General features: G+C 42.6%; 1 protein-coding gene across 5 annotated transcripts; it reads right to left on the bottom strand.

The window, feature by feature from the left end:
- Window positions 1-3,879: 3,879 nt before the first annotated feature.
- Window positions 3,880-27,887, bottom strand: robo4 (roundabout, axon guidance receptor, homolog 4 (Drosophila)). Of its 5 annotated transcripts, none has more exons than XM_068721356.1 (19): window positions 27,511-27,887; window positions 17,873-18,196; window positions 15,558-15,715; window positions 14,728-14,848; window positions 14,458-14,596; window positions 13,876-14,003; window positions 12,607-12,722; window positions 12,288-12,519; window positions 12,053-12,174; window positions 11,729-11,912; window positions 11,429-11,626; window positions 10,741-10,783; window positions 10,387-10,499; window positions 9,549-9,872; window positions 9,325-9,429; window positions 9,039-9,174; window positions 7,594-7,863; window positions 7,141-7,490; window positions 3,880-4,849 (listed from the first exon to the last, which is right to left on the bottom strand). In XM_068721356.1, exons 1-19 carry the CDS (start codon window positions 27,707-27,709, stop codon window positions 4,668-4,670), a joined length of 3,444 nt encoding a protein of 1,147 aa, XP_068577457.1. In that variant the 5' UTR covers window positions 27,710-27,887; the 3' UTR covers window positions 3,880-4,667. The 5 variants fall into 5 exon arrangements, with proteins under 5 accessions (XP_068577457.1, XP_068577459.1, XP_068577458.1 ...); XM_068721358.1 differs by having other exon boundaries at window positions 7,594-7,821; XM_068721357.1 differs by having other exon boundaries at window positions 11,741-11,912.

Genomic DNA, 27,887 nt, shown 5'->3' with positions numbered 1-27,887 from the left:
ACTCCTAATTGCAGACTTCATCTGACAATAACTGCAACTGAAGCAGGCTGATTATCTTCAAAATGAAATTCAAAAAGGGAAAAGAAATGAAAAAAGCTCAACCTTAATTCTTTCATATTTTTGCAGTGGAACAAAGTCTACTCTAAACCTGTATCATGTGACTGTACCATATTAGTACAGGCACAGTTCCTCAAAGGGCTTTAGTTTTTCAGAACAAAAATATCATGTGTTATGATATATATATATATATAACAACAAAATGCAGCCAAACGTGATGAAATCAATTAATAAGTGAAAAAGTGAAAAATGATGGGGCATTTTTTTCACGTATTGCTTGGCTTTAGTTCACAGAGCCCTGATATCTGCATAACCCCATTTGATCTGTAGCCCATTTCATTATCACATACTGCAATAATTTTGGACCATATTCTACACAACGTGCCACACTGGTAGACAAAGACAGTGAGTGAAGGTAACTGAGCTGTGCCAGCTATGTGTAAGTGACGCATGTTGGAGTATGTGTCAATGCCAAAGACTAAAAACAGAAACATACAAACAACTCACAAAGTCACAACCACTCAAACAAAAGAGTGAATTCAAATAATGAATCTTCTTCATCCTCAACAGGAAAATGGAAAACCGACTGAAACGGAAAGCAGTCTCCGTCTCTAGAGGCAGGTGATGTTCTCATATCAGAGTGTTGTGTTAAGTGAAGGAAGAGTGAAAGAACAAGCACAAAGTGAAAGAAGGAGAAGTATTCTGGTGTGGTCACACACAACCCTTTACAAATGTATGTCCAAGTAACCGACACGTTCCTGTCCTACAGATGAACAAAGACGAACAAAGACCTGCTCTGAGTCGTCAAGCGTGATTCAGACCAGACGAGGAGCATTGAATCAGCGTACCACATTCAGGTGAGGTAAGAGTGTGAAACTATTAATACAGCATTAATAGATGTTTTCTTTCTCACTTAGATGCTGTGACCAAAAGCAGTTGGGCTGTGAAACCAGAAGCTTTTATGAAGATGTGACTCCACAAGGACCAGAAGAAGCACTGGAGGAATGACAGCATTCCATATGTGCAGAACAATGCAAGGTATGAAGACCACAGGTTAAAATGAGCTAATATCAATTACACATTATAAAAGGAAAATGTTTTTTATATTTAGTTTTGATAACGAACCCCTTTAGCCCCCTAACTAATAACCTTTATTAGTTAGAAGATTATAACTAGCAACATTAATCAGCATTAACCATTGTGGTATGCTAAAACAATTGCAACTTTGTTTAACTAAATTTAAACAAACACATCTGAATGTTGCTTTACCATTTTAAAGTTACACTTGACAGCAATATTTGTGGGATAATCATATTCAAAATGTTTGAACTCCCATAATGGAATGTAAACATGAAGTACAATGTAGCCATGGATTCAGTGAGTTAAACACAATATATATAAATACATACATTTATATTAAAGTGTCAGATTATAGTATGCCATGAACGTGTCATAAATATTGCCACAAAAACAGTAGCCTTAAATTAAAACATGAGTAATGTTGTTGAACAGAACGCTATAATAAAGTCACAGTAATATGTGAACTAAAAATGTCAAACTATAGTATGCCATTAAAGTTAAATGAATAATGCCAAAGTAGATTATGCCATAAATATGCCTTAAGAAATGAATATAATAATTTGCCATAGAATGTCATAATAATTGTCATAGAATAGTATTCCTGTCAGGTATCACAAAACGACAGACAAGAACCCAATAGCACAACACAGAAAACAGTTCAGGTGTAGAAACCGGGTTTAATAACCAGCAGATGTCAAACCAGGTAGTAATCCGCGTGGCAAACAAATCCAGTGGGAGCAGGCAAAAGAGAAGGTCCAAAGTCCAAAAAGGCAGGTCAATACACGGATAATCAGGATCAGAATCGGAATGACAGGTTGCTGGATAGCAAGGGAAACACACTAGACAATCTGGCAGAGAACTGAGGGAAATGGGCCGGTACATATACACTGAGGGGCTGATTGCTGATGAGGAGCAGGTGAGTATGGAGGTGGGGCAGGCCAGGTGAAATGAAATCAGCAATTAGTGCAGAGCGGGGGGGAGTGGCAGATTCTGAAATGACATGAGAGTTAGTGTGGCAAAACAGGAGACAGACAAATGAAAAACTAAAGCCTGGCTGAAGTTGTGACAATTCCATAAAATGTAATAAATAATGCCATAAATAAAAGTGTCTCAGTTATTTCTGTGTAATGTTTCTGTCTTCACATGCACTAAATCATTCGACAGTAATACATTGTTTAAAGTAATATTCATAGTTGTGTATTACAGACTAACTATAAACTAGATCCTGTTCTACAAACTCATAAAAACATTAAGTGGCGCTATGCACCTAAAAATGATTGCAATCCACCAAAAAGGCAAAGAAGAAGAAGAAGAAGAAGAAGAAGAAGAAGAAGACCACACTGCAATTGTTTCAAGTCCATAAATAAAATGACAAAGAGATGTAGGATTTGGACAAACATGAGCAGTTCTTCTTCTTCTTTTAGATTCTCCATGATGTTGCATTACTGCCACCTTCAGGTTTCATCAGTACCTTTCTCCTGGTGGTCCTGAGATAACCGCCTCCCCCTGCTCACTGTCTCCACACTAACACTTTGTTCTGTTCTGTGCAGGTTTCTGTGTACAATTTTCAATCGTATTACTGTTACTTCCTCTTTCCATTTTGGTCCCACATGTCCGATCCTCCCTCTGACGTTGATAACTTAATATTGTATCATATTTCAACGATTGCTTTTTTTGCCAACTTGTCTGCTGTCCTCCCAGGATACCTGTGTGCTGTGAGCCTAACCATTCTGGAGTTAATATTCACAACGCAGATCCTGATGACTCCTACTGCTTGCACAGAATCTCTATGTATGAAAATATGACTGCAGTTCTCACGTCATCAGAGTGGTAACAATTCAACAGCCGTCTTGTTAAATCCCACTCGGTGTCGTGGCAGACCTTGTTGCATGTTTGCTGGTCATTTGATCCATCTGTAGAAATGTGAACACAGGCTTTAGACTTATAATCCCTAGAACTATATCAGTATTTGCTACGTCTTATTCCTGTGCTTAATCTTAAGTAACTCAGACGGGTTGTGTTTATATTCTTATAACTCCAGAAACAGCAAAGCACTTCTTAGCTCAACATCCCGTCTCATCTGACCCCAGATACTCTGAAGAGCGCGTTGTGCTTTGCAGCTGCATGACGAACACAAAGTCATTGAGGAAAATCATATTAGATTCCATACATATTGGAATATCTGCTGGGCCTAATACTCATAAGATTCGGGCGAGGTTTGACTGAACTGTCGAGTGTTTGCAGGTAATCTGCTTTAAACTACGTGAACTCTTTTCTTTCTTTAGGAGACATTATTGACGTTCCAATACAGAACTCACACTCTCCGTCTCTGTATAAACACACACATGGACGAGGGTTTAATTATTCTCTCCAGCGGGTTTGTAATTAGCAGCCATTATCAGGTGCAGCAGCATCGTTTCTCTTGGTTAATCAAGCCCAACAGATGATTGTGAGCGTCACCTCCCTGCTCCATGTCGCCTTTAACCAGCAGGGTCAATGGAAGCCTGCCCACAGGGTGTGATGCAGATACCTCACTTCCTTCACTTCACTGACACAGAGACTGAAACAGTGACGCACAACATTTTCAAAGTGAAGAACCCTCTACGAGAAACTGAGAATACATCCTGTATGGTAGATGTTTCAAAATAAAATGTAGCAGCCCGTATGAAGGTGTTTTAATTTAGGACAACATAAGAGAAAACATCAATGTCAAAAGGTAAAATAAGTTCAGCTTCAGTCAAACATTGTTGCAGACAACATGTAACATGTCAGCACGTTTTATTTCACAAATGTAAAGTCCTCGCAAAATGTAAAACTTGATTTCAAACAATTCAAAACTATAAAATACATCTGTTATGTGAACAAAACACACATTTTTAAACATGTAAAACTTTGAATCTACCACCATTAGTGACTTTCTATATAAAACATAAAGCATGCAAAGACTAACCGATGCAGCATAACTTTTCCAATATCCTCTGTTGAATGCTTCTTCAAATTAAACTTATTTAAAGGTGAAACCTCAAGTTAGCGCAATTAATTGTGAACAAAGGACTTTTAAAGTATGAACTTTTTCTACTTTTGATACTTTCTGAACTACAGAATGTTTCGTCTGATACAAACATAAAAAAGTGTATAAAATATAAAAGAATGTAAATGAAAGCACCCAAAATAATCTGGAAAGGCAGAAAATGATTTGGAATGTGTTTTAAATTCTTTAAATAACATTTGTTGAATATGCAGAATATATACACACTTGATCAGGAAAACAGTCTGTACAAAATGTGTAGGACTTGGGCAAATAAAAAACCCTAAATAAAACCTGATAATAAGACACAAACGTGTGTTGCACAGAAAGCTCCAGCGCTGCATTTCTTCTTCCTAATGACTGATTTCTCACCGTCTCACATCCAATTATATTTCAAATCCAGATATGTATTTATTCTTGACTGAGGAATCAAACCCAGAATTATTTAGACCTGAACAAAAGTCTGCGAGGTGTTTCGACCACGTTGTATCGTTCAGCGTCCCTAAGCGTCGAAGGGTCCGCCGTTCCTGCCGGGATAGTGAGCTCTGCAGCGAGCCTCCATCTCCTCCACCCAGGCCGAGCTCCAGTCCCACGCAGGAACCGGCTCCAGCTCGCCGAACAAGTCGCTCTCCGTGCGGAATGCCGAATACGAGGCGCTGAGGGGGGAGGCTGGGGGGGAGAAGTCTAAAATACAGGAGAGGGGGAACAACACGTTGTCATGCATTTCAATACGGAGTGGAGGGAGTGTAGTGAAACAGAAAGCTCTCTGCCTGAGCAGAAGGTGACAGAACGAGCAAACGTTTCTCTGAGGAGCAGCTTTCAACGCTGATTCTCTGAAGAAAAGCTCATTTAGAAGCTCCTGTGAAGCAGCCGTCTGCCACTGACAATAGAACTATTCCAATATGTCGGAGGCACCAACACAAACGGTACAATAGTTTGATCGGTGGCCTCTAAGGACGCCAGACACTCGAGACGACTTCTCTACGCGTCTTCACAGGTCTGGACGTTCTACCGGGTAGATTACATTTGTAGGGTCCGTGGAAGAAAGCAACCGAAAAATGTCTCCACCATGGATCTCATCGGACATTCAAAGGTGAGTCACGTCAAGTAGTCCGAAGAGTATTCAAAGCTAGCTGGTACTGAGGCAGAGAAAGCATCTCCACTCGCCCAGCTGGGGGTGACGGAGACATGAAGTAGTGTCTCTACTCCCAAAAGGATGGTTAGTAGTTCTGTTTATAGTGTTCCAAACGTGTTCCATCCCAGCTGACATTGGGCAACAGGGCCGACACACATAGACAGACAACGTCACGCCTCCGGGCAATTTTAGAGTCAACAATGAACCTAAGCTAAGCCGGAGAACCCGGAGAGAACCCAAGCTGTCAACGTACGACCTGGGGATCGAACCTCTAGCTGCGTGGGGACAGTGCTGGCCACTAGACCAGCACCAGAAGTTCTGCTGAAGAGAGAGTTGAAAATGTCACACATGTTGCCTGCCAAAAAATAAACAGTTGTTACTTCATGATGCTTTCTCGTCTCTTAATTGTAATACAATGTTCAGAGTAGTTCAATGAATAAATCTGTAAATAGAAAGCTTCAAACAGACCCTGTGATCGTGATGATATCGGTCGATAGGACTTCTCCTGATCGGAGAACCATACATACGAGTCTCCAAAGATTTTTCCAAATCAAAAAGGAAAAATCGCTACAGCTCTGGGTAAGAGAGTTGCCAACGGTGTCATCTGATCTGAGGCTTCGGACCGATGTCATGAGTTCAACATCAGCCATTGTGAGACTGCATTAGCACCTGCAGACAGCTGCACTCAGGAGGCTTTCACATTCTGTGTGTGAAGAATAGCCGAGGCACAGAACAGCCAAAAGTGAGAGTTTTGGTAAGTGGAGAAAAAGCTGAATATGGCTGCAGATGGAGAGCAGAGTGAGTGACACCTTACTATCCTGTCTCCTACACCAAAGACACTGACGTACAGTGACAGTGACATGTAGAGTCTAACCTCTATCTGTCTTCTTTACAGTGATTTAGAATCTTAGTCCTCAAACTAGAGTTCGGGTTAGCTTAACAAAAGGTCTGCTCCTCCATACTCAGCTGACGAAGCTGCATGTCACCAGCTCGATCATCCACAGACGGAGGGGCCCATCTAGTGGAGGAATGCAACACACACACAACAGGCCAGGATCCTCAAATAACGTTCAAATATCACTAAGAGTCTTATTTTCTTTATTGAATAATCTGTTGATTATTTTCTAGGTTAATCAATTAATCGTTTGGTCAGAAAACATTGAAAAATGTCCATCCTAGTCCGAGTCGATGTCTTTAAATGTATTGTAAAGTTCAAAACCCAAAGACATTTAGTTTATTATGATGAAATATTCACAGTAAAGAGGCCGGAGAAAAAAAAGCATCTTCTGCAATTTTGGCATTAAAATACTTTGGATTATCAAAACAGTTGGTGATTATTTTTCTGTCGATGGACTTTTCAATTAGTTGATTAATTGTTGCAGCTCTAAATAACACATTTTCTGAAAGAAGTGGTTCCCAACCGCTGCGAGACTAATCTAACGGCTGACAAGACGATAGAAACTATCTCTGCTAACGCAAAGTATGCTAAACTTTGTTTTGTGATTTACTCTAAAAGATATTGTAATCAAATAACACATTCATTCCACCACTGTCTTAAAGGAGAAGTCTGGAGAGTACCAAGCCAATACCTTCTTCCTCTGAGCCATAGAGCTCCATTAAAAACACAATAAGCCTCACTGTTGCACTGGGTGACATGTACCTTCATCACCATCAACACACACACAGTAGTTTGTTTTGATTCGAGCCAACACAAACCATCCGCGGTGGACGTGAAAAGGATCACGCTCCTGTTTGTCCAGACTGAATCTGTTGAGGAACTATTTAATGATGCGTTTGGTAAAGAGCATGGCCCAGTAAAAGCCTTTCCTCCTCTGCTTACCTGACAGAGAAGCTCCACTCATGGTCTCCGCCGCCGCAGCCAGCAGGCGGGCGAAGTGTGCGCTGTCGTTGGTGTAGCAGCTGTCCACCGAGCTGATGAGGCTGGTGCGAGCGCTGGCCATGTCGCTGTCCGTGACGGAGCTCCAGGTGTTCCACAGCGAGCTGTCCCATTCGCTGTAGCAGGAGGAGGGTGTGCTCCGGAGGCGAGCGCGTCGAAGGCCTATCGGCGGGAACTCGGGCTCACCGGCGGCAGGGTCGGCGTCCAGCTGACCGGAGCGGACTGGGCCGCAGATGTAGCCGTGGGTGGGGGAGAAGGGGTGAGGCGAGGAGAGGTGCTGCTCAGGCAGGGCACTGATAGAGAGAGGCGTGATCAGACGAATGAAACTGGCATGGAAAAGATCAATGGTTGCATTAATGTCGACAACTAGGACCACCAGCTGTGCTGCATCTTTACCTGCACCTCTCAGGTTTCGGGCTGAGCTCCAGATACCGGGCGGCTTCCTGTGCCGTCAGCGTGCCGCCCTGTTCTCCGTCCACTGACGTGGAATAGGACGCAGTAGACGGGTGGCCGTAGGAGGGGCAGCCGTGGTCGGTGGCTCGTTGTCGCCCGCGGCAGCCCGACGCAGCACACACTGACTGCAGAGAGCCCGTGTCCCCTGTGAGCCTCGTGGAACGACTGGAGCTGAGGGAGATGCAAGAGACGGGCGTGTAGGACATGTCCTCTCTGAGGACAGAGTCTCAGAGTTGTCTTTGTTCCACATCATGCAAAAAAAACTTATTCTTCTAAGTACAGCTAAAAATGTTGATTGTAAGTGATCTTACATCACTGACAGAGGCTGAGGGCATTTTTGTAGGACATAAATAACACACTGAACAGTTATTTAGTATTTGACAAGGAATAAATAAATAATAGGAAACTGTACAGCTAGAAATCAATATGCACATCAGCAACAACTCCAAACAAGATCACGGAGCAGATGGCATGTTTGTATACTGTAGACTATGATGGGATGGGTCTTTTGTGGAAGATTAAAAAACTCTATAATTCTGCACCTGACAGCTGTGTCCATGTGTCCATGTTGGGATTAATAATAACTTTAGGGTCAATCTGTTTCAAAATGTAAAATAACATACAATTCAATTAAGAAATTCCAGTTTCTATATATGAATAAAAATCCACTTATTGCATTGGTTCATATGAAAAGTGAACAGCCCTTGGACTAAGCACATTTTCATAAATGTCTCTGTTATGATATGTTATGTTTATTTTATTTGAGATCTGTTATTCCACACAACAACAACCCCCGGTGCTACCAGTGACGACATTACTGCAAACATCTAAAACTCTTCAGTTATTTGGACGTCCCTTCCTCAGCTGGTACTGAGAAACAAACGGCTTTTAGTCGTCCGTCTCCACTAAATATATAGAATCCTACGTAAACTTCTTATGTTTTTAATGTTTTTTGTGTGTCGTTTTCTTCCCATCTTGGATGTTTCCACTAACGTGAGGCCATTTCTTGGACCTCTCAACAGGACAAAAACATACTCAAAGGAAGGAAGTTTAGGTTTTCTCCAGAAAGAGAGGATGTACTGCAGGGAAGCCTTGTTTCCTCGTGTCATGTCTATTAAGATTTAGAGCTAAACGCAACTGCACTGGAATAGATAGGCATGGCTGTGTTTGACATAAACCTCAACAATTCAGCACCGATAAATCTCATTTACCCGAGTCCTGTATCCTTACATCACACTACTTCTTCATGGCACCCTAGACATGTAGTGTTACCTATTTTCCACCCTCCACCACCCAGTCTGACCTGTGTGTGTGTGTGTGTGTGTGTGTGTGTGTGTGTGTGTGTGTGTGTGTGTGTGTGTGTGTGTGTGTGTGTGTGTGTCTCTTACCCTTCATCTGAGGCGAGGCTGTGTGTGTCTGTGGTGTCCTCCATGGGCATTGGTGGTGGGGGGGGCAGCATGTCCAATAGGTGTAATGATGCAGAGTAATGCAGCAGGCGAGGACAGCCAGCAACTGTATCACACTCTGGACAAGAACAAAGGACAGGTAGAAATAGAAATAATAAATACTTCTAATTACCTGCAACCAATAACTATTACTTCGGATGTGTGCCACAGAACCATTTATAGCTTATTTAGCTTATGGACAACAATGACAATGCATGGACTGTCGTACCGTGCCGGCCTGATGGGACGTGACTGAATCTCTGTTTGTAGAGTCTGGATGGACGAGCCTGGTTCCTGGTCGGCACTGTGGGGACGCTGTTCACTGCATGCAACTCTGTGGGGAAACAAATAAGTTAATCTAGAACGCATTACCAAACATTCTATGTGGATACATTGTCAAATGCTCTTTTGCTGTCTGCACGTCATCAGAAATGTCACGTTCTCTCCCCTAACCTTGCTTGCTGTGGCTTTTTTCCCACGTCTCCCTCAGCACACCCATCTTGGGCTGGGCCCGTATGGCCTGCTTCCACGGCAGCGCCTCCCGGCTTCCGAGGGGCGGGGTCTCGGCGACAGGCCGAGGGAATATCTGGATGGTCTCGGCTCCTTGCTGATGGGGCGAACTGTGAGGCATCTTGGGGCGACGCCCGGGACTGTCGAAGGTCTTGAGGCCGCTGCCCAACAGGTCCACGTAGAAAGTGCCGTAAACGCCACAGCTGTCGGTCACAATGGGGACGGCCGAGTCCATGCGGCTGCGGTCCTTCCAGGAGACCGGGAGGCCTGGTGAAACACAGATGAGTACGACACTCCAGAGCATATTCATCAGAAGTGATGAAGGATTATAGGTAACTGACATGGTGTCAGACACATTGTTGCCTTTTCATTCTGGTCCGTTTCTTGTTCACATTGGCTTTGCGAAAGTGAACTGAGTAGCACACAAGCTCTCCACACTTCTGTTTTAACTGCACTGGAGTTATCATGCTTACCAAATGATCTTGTATAAATACAGGTTAATAACCACAGATGATGAAGCAGATGGATTTACTAATAATTAGGCTTTTGAATTCATGCAAAAATAAGTAAACACAACATTTCACCCCCCAAACACAAGGCATCCGCCTGGAAGCTGACTGACAGCACCCTTTTATTTGACTGACGCCTTTCACATCAAACCAAACTCAGCGGTTAAACGGAGTTCAGGTGAACGAAACCACACAGCTGAGGTGTGACACCGCCCAGCCAGGAGCCTCCAATGTCCAAAGACAAGAAGCTCAGCATGCCAATCGGTACTCACTGGTGCCCCTGAGTCCTGGATGTTTCTGACCGTGGGCCCACAGGTCCTGATACTTCTGGTTGAAGGCAGGTCTCCAGCCTCCAGAGATCCAAGGAGAGTCTGGAGCTGCCATCCTGAAGAGGAGGCAGCACAGAGAAAGGACTTGAGAAGTTTCATCATGCTTTAGCTTTAGCATCATCTGTAGTGAAACTACGTACGAGTAGTCATTCAATCTGAACTAGAACTATAAAGATCTAGTTCTTTCATAAAGTATCATTAAACCACATTTAGCTTTGGCGGTTTGAACTTACTCATATGACTTCAGAGTGACTACATTTCACATGAAACCATACTTGTCAATTCTGTGCACCTTACCTGTGTTTTATGATGAGATCGTCACTGGCTAGTCTGCGCAAACCTAAAAGAAAAACATACAAAAGTATTAAAGATTATACACAGCTGTGGTGAGAGTATTCAGATCATTTACCTGCTCAAGTAAAAGTATATGTATATGTTAAAGTATGAGAAGTAAAACAGTTCATTGTAATCCCAAACCGTAGGGCTGGATGAGCCCTCGCTAACTTTATATAGAGAGACTGAGGAGCCAATATTCACAAAGTCCCAGACTGGATGAGCAGCAGCACCGTCTGTTTGAGTTTATCGGCAGCCTCCCAAAATGCTTTACATTTGTTTCTCTGCTCCCTCTCCCTTCCACAATCGTTAACACCATGTAGTACAGCAAAAAGTACAATATGTACCTTTGAGATGTAGTAAAGTAAAAAGTACAATATTAACCTCTGACATGTAGTACAGTAAAAAGTACAATATTAACCTCTAAGATGTAGTACAGTAAAAAGTACAACATGTACCTCTGAGATGTGGAGGAGAGATTTTAAGAAATGGAAATATTGTATTTCCAAACCAACTATAAAGTGTAAAGTACAAATACCTCAAAGTTGTACAGTGCCTGAGTAAATACACTGAGCAGCTCTGTAGCCATCTTCTTTCATGATGTAATCTCAGACTTGCAGGTGTAAGTGAGACTGTTTTGAACTTTCTGCACCTTTAGCCCTGCTATGTCCTGGTATCAGGCGGCCTGTCCTGCTGTGGTGTCTGAAGAGGTAGACGGCCGCAACCATCAAAACGCACCACAGGAGGGCGCCGATGCTGCCGATCAACACAGGGTCCCGAAGAAGGGCCAGGACCCGAGACTGATCCCGTCTTTGCTCGTCTGACTCGGGGGGACCGCCAATTTGTGGGTCTGAGAGGCAAACAGAAAGCAGATGAAATCAGATATGATGACGTCTCCTCTGTGATGTGGTTTTGATCACAGCTAAGTGAACAGCTAAGTTTTAGCATGTGCCTTTTTGCTCACTGATGACACATCCGTGAGGGTCACTCAGCATTCCCACTCCAGCCCCGTTGACAGCTGCAACGGTGATCCAATACCGCCTCCCGGGTTTGAGGGTGGAGATTTCGAGGTTGTGTTGGCCGCTGTCCACTGTCCAGTTTTGGTACTGCTGCTCCTCAGACTCCACGCAAAACACCTGCAGAAACAGAGTGCATGAAGCGCTACAGCTCGTGCACAAAGGCAGCTTATTGGGATACATAGTGAGGGATTATGTTTCCACTCTGCTCAGGGGCTGATGCTACATACGAGTGTCAGGAAGTGTTCTCCAGTGATTACCTGGTATCCCTGTATGATGCCGTTGTGGGTTTCGTGAGGAGGAGGCCCCCAGCTCAAATGGATGGTGTTATTCTGCTCATGGCTCACTGTTATGGACACAGCCAGTGGAGAGGCACTGGGCACTGCATAAAGAGGAGGAAGAGCTATCCTCTAAACATGGCTGCACAGTCCAGTAAAACACAAAAGAAAGCAAAAAAGAAGGACACAAATATTCCTAAATCGGATCATTTCTCACCTGTCTCAGGGACTCTGAGGTGCCGGGTGTTGCTCTCCCTCCCATAAAGGCTGCTGCCATAGGGACGAACTTTGAACTCGTACTTGTAGCCCCTCTTCAAGGGGCCCACAGGAACCTGGAAGCTGGGCAGAGCCACCTTCTTGGCTGCCCAGTCGGAGCTGGCGGGCAGCAGAGAGCGATAGAGCACCTCAAAGCCGTCGAGGTAGTGAGGCTGGGCTGGGAGGGACTGGAGCTGGTCAGAGAGGAAACACCACATGGATCACACGCCTGAAAAACATTCACGCCGTCTCTGAAACGATCTGAACCAGACTGCCCATACCTTCCACTGTACTCGCGATATGTTAGACCCAGGGGTCACGATAGTGACGTTTTCCAGAGCGACTCGCAAGGCTGACAGCTCTTTGTGGAGGTCTCTCTGTTTAGTGCTGGTCGCCTCTGGAAAAACAAGGTTTATAAATATATATATTTTTTAAGAACAGGTGAGAAGGTTTTTGCCAGGATAATCAGGATAAAAGTTCCTGAACATTTCTTTATTTGTGTGGAAAAAAGGTGGAAAAAATAAAAAGTATTGCCATTGTATTGTAATTGTTGTAATACTCATTAGGGCATAAGAGGCTGAAGTGCACCCCTACCCCATTAAACCTCACCTGGAAGAAAACATGAACACTGTTGGTCCTGTTTAGAACACGGGGTAGTAGTGCACTTCAGCCTCTTGTGGCCGAAATAAGTATTACATAACAAACGCATCAAAACATGATTGTACTGACAAAAAGAACCTGGCAAGGCTTTATTTTTCACTTGTTTCCACAGATGAAAAAGAAAATGAAGGAACCTCTCCTGGTCAAACCTTTTTCACCAGAAAAATCAGAAACACAGGAGCGAGCTATAAAGGTCATATATAGTTGGTTTGTACCTGGGTCTGGTGTCATGTTGTTTATATGGAACTGTTGTAATGTCCATAACCCTAATGAAAGGCTGTAAACGGACGGTGTGCAGCAGTTTTTCGCTTTATGCAGGTAATGTGGAAGTCACGCTTAGTCAAACTAAATGAGTTCATTAGGCTCCCCTCTGACAAACAATATGAATCAGATTACTGCTATAAACAGTAGCAACCTCAAAACTGAAAACTGGAAATCTCAGAGGATTTGGGCTCCTTGTAAGAAGGGTTTGCTGCTCGTAGCTGCAGATTGAAATACTTTTAGTTGTTGCGTTCGTGGTGGATGCTTGGTCGCTGTGTGAATGTGTTTTGCAGTAACTGTAGCAACAATGTGAGCGTGTGAGTGTCTTAGTTTGTGATTTGTAGAACAGGATTTGTGCACCTGCAATGAAGAATTTCAGACAGTGTGTTTGGGTATGCAACTCCTAAAACATTTTATTCTGTGACTTCAAATGTACTGATACACACATGCGACGACAACTTCCACTGTCTCAGGTGCTCGGGGGTTTAGCTCCAATAATACCTTCATATTTGTGAATGTGTAAACAGACAAAATGAAGTCCAGCACTAACACCCCCTGAGTCGGCAGGCAACAAAACTGTGAAGTGAAAAACAGTCAGTGATGAAAGACATTTTGGAACCTCTGCTTACCTTCAACTAGTAGCTGTGCGCTGGCAGTGACCACACCTGCATCATTGACAGCAGTGCAGGTGTACTTCCCAGCATCCTGGGCTGTCACATAGTGGATCTGGAGAGTGTGGTCTGGGTTTACGAGATATCTAAACACACATAGAGCAGTTAGTTTTCACATTTACTGTCCCTCTGATCTCTGTTAACAATAACTGAAATGTGGATTCAGCAGATATTTTAGTGTGTTTCATTTACAATCAAGAAAGTCAGGAAGGAAAGAAGCCCTGAGAAGTGAAATACCTCAGTGTGTGAATGGCAGTATGAATTGGGATAATGCAATTTTGCAGTACATGTCCAGCCTAATGTTAAGCATTAGTTAGAAGCTTCCAGCTACAGGTTGAAATGGTGACTATCGTTAAAAGTATCAAGTCAAATCTTTCTTTTTCCTTTAGAGTTTCTCACAGGAAAAGGGAAAGAAGTCAGCACTGTGTGACATGAGGTCTGCTTTTCTGCACGTTACAGTAATCTGAATGCAAACATGTATTCACTCAAGGTCCCTCTCTGATTGGAGCGTGTATTTCTGTGTATTGCCATAATGAATACCTGCCGTTGGGCAGTGGCCCCTGCTCTCTGCTCCAGACCACAGCGGGCGGGGGGTCCCCTTTAGCCTGGCAGTAGAACTGGGCAGACTCCCCCGTCCTCACAGACACATTTTCTGGCTTCAACACCAACACCGGCTTGGCTGCAGTGGAAGAGAAGAGGAACTTTCTACTGTACCGTACCGCACATTGCCGCACTGTGGAACTCAGCTCCACGTTCACAGTGATATCGTTAGAGCAGTACTAATAAGTAGCTACGGGAATGTGGTCTCACCCAGCACAGAGAGCCGAGCCGCCCTGCTCTCCCTCACTCCCCCGGTGTTGCTGGCCACACACACATAAGCACCAGAGTGGATCTTCTCTGCAGGAGCGATGATGAGCTTCCCACTCAGCTCCTACAGTGCAGACACACAGGACCAGAGACACACACTTCAGCTGTGAGCACTTCTGACTACCGATATATGACCCTCTGCTGCAATAGTGTATCTCTACATTATTTATATATTTGTAGTTTCTATCCTGTACATTAAAATATCAAAAAGTTATTTTTAAAGAACCATATCAGTCACCCCCGTTCCATGTCCGGCATCTGATTTATTTTGATATCTTTGACAGATTTAGAAGCCACTAAACTAGGGACACTTTGTTGAAATAATGTGGTGGGTGTTATTTCAACAAACAAACAAACAAGTAACACAAAGTAAATCATTTTCAGACGTGGGACATCATAGACGGCTTCATTTGATCTCTAAAGTGAAGTCTTTTTGTTGTTCAGGTGTCTGTAACATACATGTTCCTAACAGCTTCATTCACACATGACAGTGACAAGAAATAGACGCCACCTGATAGTTACACCTGGTCTGCAGGTTTACAGTTTGTATATTTGAGAATGTTAGTTTCCGCTCTGTTTCGTGACAAATAAAAGAAAATCTCTGTTGATAGAAGAGTTGATAATTAAGTGACAAATTGATAACAGTGCTCTTACAGACTCAGCTCAGACTAGTGCAGTGTAGAAATGTCACAAGGCTGGACGTCTTACTTCAAACTGTCTCTATCATTCAGACTCAATGTAAAGCTGCCTTCACGTGCGTGCTGAGGGCTTACTGTGTAGTGGTGATCAGTGTTGTTGATGGGCAAGCCATTCTTCTTCCAGATGACATTAGGTTCAGGGTGTCCCATTGGGGGGCCACAGTTTAAGACAGCCACCTCCCCCTCTGCCACCTCCACATCACTGGGCTGCAAACTGAACTCCTCCTGCAACACTGCAACAACAGACCAGGGTCAGGCCACACAAACATCACTTTGTGTTGATTTTGGCGGTCCCTGTGAATAAAAAGCGGTAGTGCCTCTGAGCACCAGATTCCCTTTGAAAAATCTCTTATTTTAGTGCAGCAGGGTCTGACAGTCTCCCCGGCTCAGTCCTGGTTCTGGTTCTCCCGTGCCTCCCTTCCCTCCAGCGGGCCCAGGAATACGGCACGACCGTCCAGAAGCTTGATGTCGGTGTTGGCAGTCGGAGCTCTCCACCTCCCGTTGGAGCTCCGACTGATGGATCTTGGTCTGTCCACGGTGGACCGGTCTCTGCTGGAGGATCTGGGTCTGTCCACGGTGGACCGGTCTCTGCTGGAGGATCTGGGTCTGTCCACGGTGGACCGGTCTCTGCTGGAGGATCTGGGTCTGTCCACGGTGGACCGGTCTCTGCTGGAGACCCCGCCTGAGTCTGAGCTTAACACATATTCATCTACAGACCCTTTAGTCTCATGGATATGTCAGAAACATGCATTGTGTCCTGGAGATCCCTGCCCTCTTTAACAGCTCTAAAACATACTTAACACTGTATAACCACCTTGATACCTCATGAATATTTAGATTTCCTCTTAACATGTTTCAGAAGACGTCTACAGACAATGACGCCTTCAGAGACCTCATCTTTAAACATGATGTTCTCATGATGTTGGACCCACACCTGTCTTCATGTTCATCAGAGAGTGAGACCTCTCTGTAGACTAACTGACCTCAGACAATAATAACATCTCTGTGTAGGACAGCACATTTCTCTGTTCATGCGTAGATCATAGAGCATGAAACATAAAATATGTGCTTGTTTGGTGTGATAAATATACTTTATGGTCCTTTATATACTTTGGCACTTTCACCTGCAAGCTGTTTGTGACAAAAGGAAGAGTTACCAATTCAATACGTTTCTATATATTGGGTTTTGAAAAGTTCATATACTATAAGGGGAAAATGGCTGACTTTGTTAATATTATGATTATTGTTTTACCTATAAAGCAGCAGTGTTTGTGAGAACCCAAACAATGTGAAGCCAATGTCATCAAAACACATTTTTACATATAACAATCAAAGGTTTGCCCCCCCCCCCGTTTAGAGTAGTGTTGGGGGATCATGATGGACAGTTGATGTGCATCATTACACCGTCTGTTCATCCCTCTAATCTCATGAAAACACTGCAAAAATCCTGAATGAGGATTGGAACACATTATCACCAAACTAAAATCAAACGTTGTAAATGTGTTGTGTGCATGCAGCAGGCTCAAGTGTCACATCCCTAACCGAACATCACTGTGAGTTAGTGGCTTTACTCTCATTACCAGTGACAAAGGCAGGCAGTCAAAGAGCCTTTAGAGCCGGTTAACAATCAGCCAACACTACATCCACATATAGAAAACTCCTTTAGAGGTAGGGTTAAAGAAAAGACGAGGTGCTGCATGTCGACGGCCTCACTGGGATCCAGATGAGTAAACATCTGGCTGGTCTCAGGTCAATCAGCCTGCTGCACAGCACACATTCACAGTGGAGCACAGTTCCCTTTCTGCCTCTGTCACTACGTACATCTTCATCAGCCCTCCTCGCACGTGCGTGCGAGCGTGTGCATGCGTGCGTGGGTGTTGGCCAGGCCTTCATCTCCCCATCCGTCACCTCTCAAAGGGATTAGGGATTCAACTTCCCTGTGTGTGCAGTTATTAGAGCAAGAAACAGGATTTACAGAGGGTATCCTCCTGCTTGTATTGCAAACTAGTTGTGTTTCCAACAGTGATAATATCATTCCAAAATATGAAGTCCGAAGAAGTTTTGGATGAGGATACATTGTTACAGAGCTTTGACTCAGATATTCAGCCATAATACACGGCCAAAGAGATGCAGTGGAGAGAGGCTGAGGCCGAGGTTGCACGATCGGGTGTCAGAAACTTGTGTGCAGTGCATCCTGGTACATGTAGGCACTGCTCTAGAAGCAGGAGAACTCAGCTTTCTGGGTCAATATAGCAGCACCGAGGAATCGAACGCTTCAATCGACTACACATATAATCAACACTGATTGGACATCCACATAAAGGTGGTGAGTTTGCCCTTTAACTTCAGAAACTTCATGAATTAGCATCTGGTAGGGTCACCGGTCTCACCTGCGATGTACAGCGATGCGTTGCGGCTGGTGGCCGTGCCTGCACTGCTCCTGGCCACGCAGGTGTAGACGCCCTCGTGCGACTGACCTCTCCTGCCCCCTCCCACGCTCAAGAAGAAAATGCTGCCCTCCGATAAGACCATGGGTTGCAGCTGTCCGGCCCCCCCCGTCTCCAGAGGCTGTCCGTTCCTCAGCCACTCGATGGCTGGCGTGGGGCTGCCGTCCGCCCGGCAGGAGAGCGTGGCGGGATTCCCCACTTTCACCACCACGTCGGCCGGTTGGTGGACGATGCGGGGCGGCGTCTCCTGTCCGTGAACTCTGGAACCTGAGGATGACGCGGAGATTTAGTAGAGACTGTTAACAGCATCCACGTGTATTCTCCTGTGTGAGTTAAATACTTTAATACTTGACAAACAAAGTACATACAAAGTATTAGTAAAAAAGTATTTTCTCAATTAATTAAGAACTTTAGTGCAAAATTAACATAACTTTACTCCGTGTTTGTTTACATGCATGCAAACAAACACGGAGTAATAACATTAAGACAACAGAGTGATTTAACTACATAAGAGTCCTCTAGGAACAGAATTCTTACCCATTCAGATTTTCAGAGAAATTTTAGTTTGTTATTACAAATTTAGACGACGATATCTGAATTCATGATTTCATCACGATATGATTCCATTGAAAGAAGATATATTATCATGTTGAATTATCGCCCAGCCCTAATTTAGAAAAGCTGAAAAAGCAGCAGAAATACAGTAAGGTTGCCTTAAAGAAAGGACTGTATGATTATTCCACGATGACAGAAATAAGTGGAGTTTTCTCTCCTGATAGCAAAAGCTAATTTGATAATAGTGCTCTTTCCCCCCACATTCATGTCCATATAATCCTATACACGCCACTGCTATGAACTGGTTGTGATCAGTTTCATGTTCAGCATGTTAAGGACTTCTGTGGTGCTGAAACTAAGTGAACGACTGGAAGACTTTCTCTCTTACTGGTCGGCTAAACACTCGTAGGACAAAAAAAGCTTTCCAGTTTAGTAATCTGTTCACGCCAAATTGTTATGTAACTTAAAAACAGTAACAATTTGTGCAACTTTGAAGGTGACGGGAGTGAAAACGAGTCATCCTCAACATCTGTTGTCTTCTGGGTTCAGGATGATGAAGAACATTCAAATATGAAACAGGATGAAGGCTCTACAGGATGATTCATTTTCCTCGGGAAACTATCGTGTTTTTGCCAATGATGTTGGAATGTTTAGGCTTTCTAGAACTTCAAAAGGGTTGGAAAATAGAGCATTAATGCCATAAATATGGTGTGGGCTGCGTGTCATCACCACCACTGATACAAATCCACAAAACATACTGTATCATTTAGAGAGTGTGCTGTATAGAAAGAGCCACACCTGAAGCACTCTGCATCCCCACAGCTGAGTTAATCTAAGTGGCTCTAGAACTCCCACAACAAACACATTTTAGCCATCGCTACCAACAAACAATGTCTATTTGCAGCCGGCAGCAGTGGAATGCCATTGTTTGAACTTCCCATGGAGCTGGATGACCACAGTGAAGGGAAACGGGGAGACTGTGATCAGCTTCCTGACAGGAGAGGAAGCAGGAGGGTCTCGGGAACGTCGACCCTGAACAAAAGCTCACTGGAACTCCCCCATCAACAGCATATCCGCAACAGAACAAAAGACGCTCTTTAAGTGGAATTTCACCGTCGACGAACTAAAAGAACATCTTAAAAGATAAGTTGCAGTCACTTCATGTCAACAAGGCCACTGAAGCTAGAAGGGTCTGGGAGAGAGAGGTGAACCCTCACAGATGCTGCCTGTGTAATTCACAATCAGGCACCTTACAAAATAAAAGAGCGTGCCAAAAAGAAAGCAAAAAACAACAAAAGTCTTAAGATCTTCTGAGAAACACCTAAACTGAAAATAATCTTAATCTGGCCAAATATGTTTGGCCAGATTAAGATATTTGTTTCACTATTTTCTGACATTTTATACAGCAGACGATTAATCAATCAATGGAGAAAATTATGATTGGTAGAGGAAGGAGATGACGTAACACATGACTTTACCTGGAGGTTCATAAGAGTCGCTGGAGGTGTGAGGGTTTCTGATGTTGGACTATTTGTCATTCTTTGGCAAATGAAACTTTAACAGTCTAATGTATCTTACTGTGTGTGAAAGCTGCTGTCTATATATATATATACATATATATATATATATATATATATATATATATATATATATATATATATATATATACACATACATACATACATACATACATACATACATATACATATATATACATATACATATACATACATATATATATATATATATATATATATACACACACACACACAGTGCTGTGAAAAAGTATTTGCCCCCTTCCTGGTTTCTTATTTTTTTGCATATTTGTCACACTTAAATGTTTCAGATCATCAAACTAATTTTAATATTAGACAAAGATAACCCGAGTAAATACAATATGCAGTTTTCATATGATGATTTCTTTTATTAAGGGAGAAAAGCTATCCAAACCTACTTGGCCCTGTGTGAAAAAGTAATTGCCCCCCCTTGATAAATCATGAATGAATTGTGATTTTTTGGAAAAGCTGAGTTCAATTTCACTAGCCACACCCAGGCCTGATTACTGACAGACCTGTTGAATCAAGAAATCACTTAAATAGAACCTGTCTGACAAAGTGAAGTCGGCTAAAAGATCTCAAAAAGCAACACATCATGCCACGATGTAAAGAAATTCAAGAACAGATGAGAAACAAAGTAACTGACATGAATCAGTCTGGAAAGACCCCAGAACAACATCTGAAGAACTGCAGGCCTCACTCGCCTCAGTTAAGGTCAGTGTCCATGATTCAACAATAAGAAACAGACTGGGCACAAATAGCATCCACGGGAGAGTTCCAAGGCAAAAGCCACTGCTGACCAAAAAGAACACAAAGGCTCGTCTCACATTTGCCAAAAAACATCTTGATGATCCCCGAGACTTTTGGGCAAATATTCTGTGGACTGACGAGACAAAAGTTGAACTTTTTGGAAGGTGTGCGTCCCGTTACATCTGGCGTAAAACTGACAGAGCATTTCATAAAAACAACATCATACCAACAGTCACACATGGTGGTGGTAGTGTGATGGTCTGGGGCTGCTTTGCAGCTTCAGGACCTGGACGACTTGCCATAATTTATGGAACCATGAATTCTGCTCTCTACCAGAACATCCTGAAAGAGAATGTCGAGCCATCAGTTCGTGACCTCAAACTCAAGCGCACTTTGGTTATGCAGCAGGACAATGATCCGAAACACACCAGCAAGTCCACCTCTGAATGGCTCAAAAAAAGCAAAATGAAGGTTTCGGAGTGGCCTAGTCAAAGTCTGGACTTAAATCTGATTGAGATGCTGTGGCATGACCTTCAACAAGCCGTTACTGATTGAAAACCATCCAATGTGGCTGAATTAAAACAATTCTGCAAAGAAGAGTGGGCCAAAATTCTTCCACAGCGATGTGAAAGACTCATTGTCAGTTATCGCAAACCCTGGATTGCAATTGTTGCCGCCAAGAGTGACAAAACCAGTTATCAGGTTTAGGGGGCAATTACTTTTTCACATAGGGCCAAGTAGGTTTGGATAGCTTTTCTCCCTTAATAAATTAAATCATCATCTAAAAACAGCATTTTGTATTTACTCGGGTTATCTTTGTCTAATATTAAAATTTGTTTGATGATCTGAAACATTTAAGTGTGACAAATATGCAAAAAAAATAAGAAACCAGGAAGGGGGCAAATACTTTTTCACAGCACTGTGTGTGTGTGTGTGTGTGTGTGTGTGTGTGTGTGTGTGTGTGTGTGTGTGTGTGTGTGTGTGTGTGTGTGTGTGTGTGTGTATATATATATATATATATATATATATATATATACACACACAGTGCTGTAAGTTAACACATGAATGATTCCAAAATGTCAAACGTGGGCTTCTTACCTGACAGGAGAAGACTGAACACTGATGCCAACACGATACTGAAAACTCCGCTGCTCATCACTGACAGTGAAGGTAACCCCGCTGGTAAGTAGCGTTTATGAAGCTAACTGTTGACTAGCTAACTGCGTGAGAGTCCAGTTTCTTTTGGTTTAAGCTACAAACACACTTTAAATTTACTTTCCAACTTCCCACAATGAACATCAACTTCAGCTCGGTTCCTCCTCTCCGTGAGCGCGCCCACGTCAAGGTAACGTAGTGACATCAGGCTTCCTGTCAGGTGGACTTTTCAAAATAAAATCCCTATTGACTTCTTTGTTTAAATTAATAAAATTATTCATTTTACAAATTGTATATCCTCTGTGTTTAAATATGCCAACTTTATTTGACAAATGCCAAAATAGTTTACTGGACAACACAACTTCCCACTTATCCCACTAATAAAGGACCCAGGTCATTTTTCCTCACTTGAAAAATGTATTGATTTTGTTGCTGAAAACACAATATGAAAATTAAAGCTGCAAGCAGCATTGATCGGGCCCTCGCAACGTCACACACGTTGAGGGTACTGGCAGGACTCTGGTTGATGCGGCAATGCATTTCTGTGACCATCATACACTGCATGCACAAGTTAGATGATATTTCCTGCGTCGACCAGCAGCATAGCAAGACCATGTTGCCAGGTCTTAAGCCTCAAATGTTTTGAGTGTACCTCCGATACAATCATAAATGTAAGCCTGTTAAGATCATTAAGAAAATGAACGTGTGAATGTGCCTCAGTATTTGTAACATAACAGACTGTCAGGTTACTGGGATGGAGTTCAACTCCCTGCAGTGTCCTACTGATTGTATTTGGACTTACATGAAAGTTAACAGAACAGCAGTGTCATTTGTTTTTACTTGAACACTTTAATTTGACACTGTTTTCATTTTAAGCTCTTCTGTAACTTTAGATTGTAGTGTGAAGCATTCATTGTAACATTTAACCTGATTCTCATGTAGAAGCTCTAGACAGATCATTTATACTAATGCCCACTGACATGGTTTGAAAAACACTGTTGATTAACTTTTGTTCTCCAAGCATCTTAGTTTGCACATATTTAGATCAGAGAAGTCTTTTTCTCATGGTGTGCCCACAAACCCTGTTTGGGCCGCTGTTATTATAGAATTCTGTTTACGTCCGTGGTTGCCAGTAGGTGGCGCTATGACTATGAGTTAATATTGGCATGCAGAAGTCCTAAAATCACGACAGCAATCAAGCATGTCAAGTTTGGGGCAGTTTTGACAAAGTAAGGTTGAGTTACAAAAGCTGGATGGATGATGGCGAATCATGTAAAATTGCCGCAACACCAAGTCCATGTTATCCGATGAAACATCAAGCTTTTAGTAACTTTTAATCGTTAAGGTCTTTAGGTTGTTCTGACCAAATTCTAAGCTGATCGGATTATTTCCCTAGGAGGAGTTCGTAGTGCAGCACCTGGAAAAGGAAATAAAACCACAAGAAATTCATACAAAATTCAAATTGGCTGACTTCCGGTTGGGATTAGAGCATGGACCACTATGACTTTTTTTTAAGTCTACATGTGATACACCTGCTTACTTAATTTCAAACATCTAGGTGAAACGTACTGCGAGGGCTGCATCGTCGAAATATTGTAGGGGGCGCTATCGAGCCGAGTTGCCACTCTGAAGCATTAAAATCACATCAGATAACTACATTCAGGATTTTAAATATGTGTGACAAGTTTGATTTTGTTTTGAGTATTTTTAGCCCCTCAAAAACACCTTTGTTTTTCATGGCGAGGAATGCATCGCCATGGCAACGGCATTTTACGAAACAACAAGCTTTGAGTAACTTTTAATCACAAAGGTCTTTAGATTGTTCTGACCAAATTCTAAGTTGATCTGATTAGTTCCCTGGGAGGAGTTCGTTAAAGTAGAGCGCCTGGAAATTGAAAAAATGACACTAGAAATTCAGACTAAATTCAAAATGGCTGACTGGGTTTAGGGCATGGCCCCAAGAGACTTTTATTTAAGTCCACATGTGATACATGTGCCTACCAAATTGTGTTAATCTATGTGAAACGTACTGCGAGGGCTGCTTCGTTGAAATTTTGTAGGGGGCGCTATTGAGCCGATTTAACACTCTGATTAAATAAAATCATATTATAGAACTACATTTTGGCCTTGTGATCTGTGTGTCAAGTTTGCTTGTGTTTCGAGCTTTTTTAACCTCTCCAAATGACCATCGTTTTTCACGGCGAAGACTGCGTTACCACGGCAACGGCGTTCGACGAAACATCAAAAGCTTAGAGAACTGGCATTATGAACTTCTTACATTTGTGTGGAACAAATTTGATGTTGATCTGATTTTCCAACTTAGAGAAACAAGCCAAAGTATAAAGACTTTAACTTACTGTTGCCAGTAGGTGGCGCTATGACTATGATTCAAAATTGGCTTGCAGATGTCTTCAGGCCTGGAGTTTAATCAAACTTGTGAAATCTGGTAAAGATCTGATGATGCGGAGTCGAGTTACATCAGTTTATTCGTTCATGGCGAAGGATCGAAGTTCGCCGAGCCGCCACGTCGCCGTCCTTCGACAACTTCTTACAATCTTCACAATGAAGCATTATCAACATCTTAAGGCTTTTCTGACAAAACTTTAGAGGGATTGGAATAATCAGTGAGGAGCAGGATGTCAAAGTACAAAACGTACAACTTCCAGTTGCCACTAGGTGGCGCTATTACTATGATTTAAAATTGTCATATACATGTGTTCAGGGTCAAGATGTTATGACATATGAGAAATTTGGAGCAGATTAGGCAATGTACAGCCGAGTTACAACAACTTCCTGTTTCATGGCGAATGGTGTTTTTTTGCCGCCACGCCACGGACACATAGTTCGATAACTTTTTGATCTTTGAGTATCGTTTCACTGCCAAGGTCTCAAGAGCATACTGACCAAATCTGAAGGCAATCGGGTTTAATCTCTTGGAGGAGTTTGTTAAAGTACGGTGCCTTGAAACAGTCCAAAAATGTCATAAAATTCAAAATGGCCGACTTCCTGTTTGGTTTAGGATATACCTCCTTTTGACTTTTTTGTACGTCCCATCACGTTCCACACACCTACCAAATTTCATACAGCTAGGTGAAACCCAAAGTTGGGGCTACTCTGTAGGGGGCGCTATCGAGCCAAAATGTCATGCCGCAGCTGGACACCCCAATAATACTGGAATTTTCACCACGATTGAATTTTGTGCCAAATTTCAAAAGATTCCCAGTATCCCAAGCACCTCCTTTTTGCGATGAAACTGGTACGATAATAGTAATAATAATAATAAAAATCATTAGAATAACAATAGGTCCTCCGCTCCGACTACGTCGGTGCTCGGGCCCTAATAAAGTGACTAACCGTTGACATTATTGTTGTATATTATCTGGTAAACCACGGCAAACTCCTCTGCTTCCTTAACAGATCAGACTCTGCTGAGTGATGGACAGTCGGAGTATGGCTCAAATATTGAATCATATACTATTATAGTTTTTCATGGTTAACAAATCAAATAAAAATGGCTGTAGTGGATATTATATTGTTACACTCTAAACACAAGCAGCTCTCCCATCTTGGCTGTTTGTTTGTTTGTTTTTGATCATTTGTGGCAGCAGCTCTGTCAACACTGCTACGAAACAGGAAGTTCAGAGTCTCCTGTATCTCTAAACAATAAGAGGACATTATGTATCTCTCTCTCATGCAATAGGACCCCAAAGTACTTCAACTGTAAGTAAGCAGTTTGCATTGTTATTGGAAATCACTGAATGGGAAAGAAATTTACTTTGTAGATAAAAAAAATACTGGCTTTGTGTTCTAAACCTATTCTATACTAATCCAGCAGGAAAAGAGAGTATATTAAAATAATACTAGATTGTGTGTGGACACTGTTTTCCCACAATGCAATACACATAGGAAACGGAGGTGCAGTGATGGTATAAAGTGTAAAAAGGTAATGGAATTTAGTTGAAACGTAACTTTGTGAAGGATAAGAAAACGGAGTTAACTAAGTTCCATCGCGACAGAGCAAGAAATAAGTGAGCTACGGCTACTTCATTCCTTCCATTGGCTCACATATATGGAGCATTGTTTAGTGCGCGGCTCATTGTGAGGCTCAGAAAGGCCCTGGCTAAGTGATGGATGTTTATATTGATCCAACAACTTGGGTTTGATGGCCCCGGCATCGGCCAGCTTTCAGCGTGCAACAAAAGCCTTAGAGAGGATGAAGGATGATACAACCCATGGGAACGGTGCCACGCCACGATGTGCCGAGGGAAGGGACCTCTTTCAGGCTCCGGACCAGAGGTCAGGAGGGGTATTGGAACGGACGCGGAGGGCGGGGACAGAATAGGAAGAAGAAAGAAAGTGTCAGCTATAGTGAGGAATGCGATAAAAAGTGACTTCAGAGTGAGTTCTGAGTGTAATTCAAGTGTGTTTTGTAAAGGCATCAACGAGCGCTGTCGACATGAATAACCACTTTTAAGAAAACTAAAAGTATAATCTGTGTTGACATAATGCCATTTGCATTCCATCAGCATTCCATTTTCCAAATTCTAATGAATGAGTTGAATAATCCATCTACATGCAATACTTTGACTGTTTAACAGAGTTTCACGTTGCATTGTCTTTTGCAATCAAACCTTCAGCTGTGAGCAGATCGGTGTTGGGTTATTAACACTTTTTTTTTTATTTCACACACAGTTAGAACATGATTATGATTCCCATAGGGGCTTTAGGCAGATGGCTTCCCTATGGCACCAAAATCAAAAGGACATTTGAACATTTGGACGATTGTACACACATTTTATTTTGTATTTGTCTTAAAATACTCTTTCCTCAAAGGCAGTGTAACTTTATATTGTTTAGCCTCAAACAGCTCAAAATATCCTGAACATTGTTTTAGTTACTTCATAACTTTTTTGAACTATATAATTGCTTATAAATATGATTTTAAAATGATGACTGCTGTTTAGGACTAACTGTCAAATATGGTTAAATACAGTTAAATACAACAGATGTTCTTCATCTGTGAGATATTTTGATAGTGCTTTTCACAGAGCACCACCCCTCTCAGATCAAAATCAGTTAATCAGTTAGAAGCTTGTTTAACTGAGTTTGACCTCTCTGGGTTCTACATTCTACGTTTCGTCGTCTTATTTTATTTTTGGCAAATAAAAGATAGAAGATGCAAAAACAAGAAATATTTCCGTATTTGGTGTATGATCATTTCTGTATTTTGTCACTTACATTCAATGTTCTATATCTCACTAAGGGAAGAGTTAATATTGTTCTACATCTTATTGATTTGAATAAAGTTAGAAGTAAAAAAAACACATTTTAAATGGGAAAATGCTTGAATTTACAATCATTATTATTTGTACACATGCAGCAGTGTCTGTGGTCTACCAAACAATGAGCATGTTATTTATATTTTCAAATCATTTTCAAATGACCTCAGCTCTATACGACTAAAGGCACAGACCTTGCATGCTAACTCACGGGTTCATGCAGCAGGTTGCAGCATCAGTGTTGCGTCCTCCAGTCTGAAACCTTGTGTGGGTTTTAAAGACTCACCTTTTTTGCGGTGCGGCCGGCTCTTGTGAGCCGTGTGCTTGTGTCCCACACCGTGACGAACATGCTCCTTGACCCGGCTCTTTGACCTCCTGTCCAGCCCTGACTCTGTTGGACACGCATCTTGGCACTCGCACCTCTGCGAGAACTCTACCCAGGTGTAGAACCAGGACACCCAGAGAAGCCACGCACCGACCCGCATCTTCAGTCAAGACCTGGAACCCCTACTGCTGCTCCGCTGCACCGTCCATACGCTCAGTAAAAAGTGATCTGGCTCCACAAACATCCAACATGTGACCTGTCCTACGCTCCACTGGTTATTCAGAGATAGTTAAACAGTGTGTTTTCTTCATATTCCTCAAACATGGCTGTGTGCTCCC

Source organism: Cebidichthys violaceus, unplaced genomic scaffold, assembly GCF_023349555.1.
Source record: "Cebidichthys violaceus isolate CVI_PGR_0920_01 unplaced genomic scaffold, fCebVio1.0.p SCAF_27, whole genome shotgun sequence".
Classification (NCBI taxonomy): domain Eukaryota; kingdom Metazoa; phylum Chordata; class Actinopteri; order Perciformes; family Stichaeidae; genus Cebidichthys; species Cebidichthys violaceus.
Note: the sequence above shows the minus strand (reverse complement) of the source record. Positions and strands in the feature narration are given on the sequence as shown.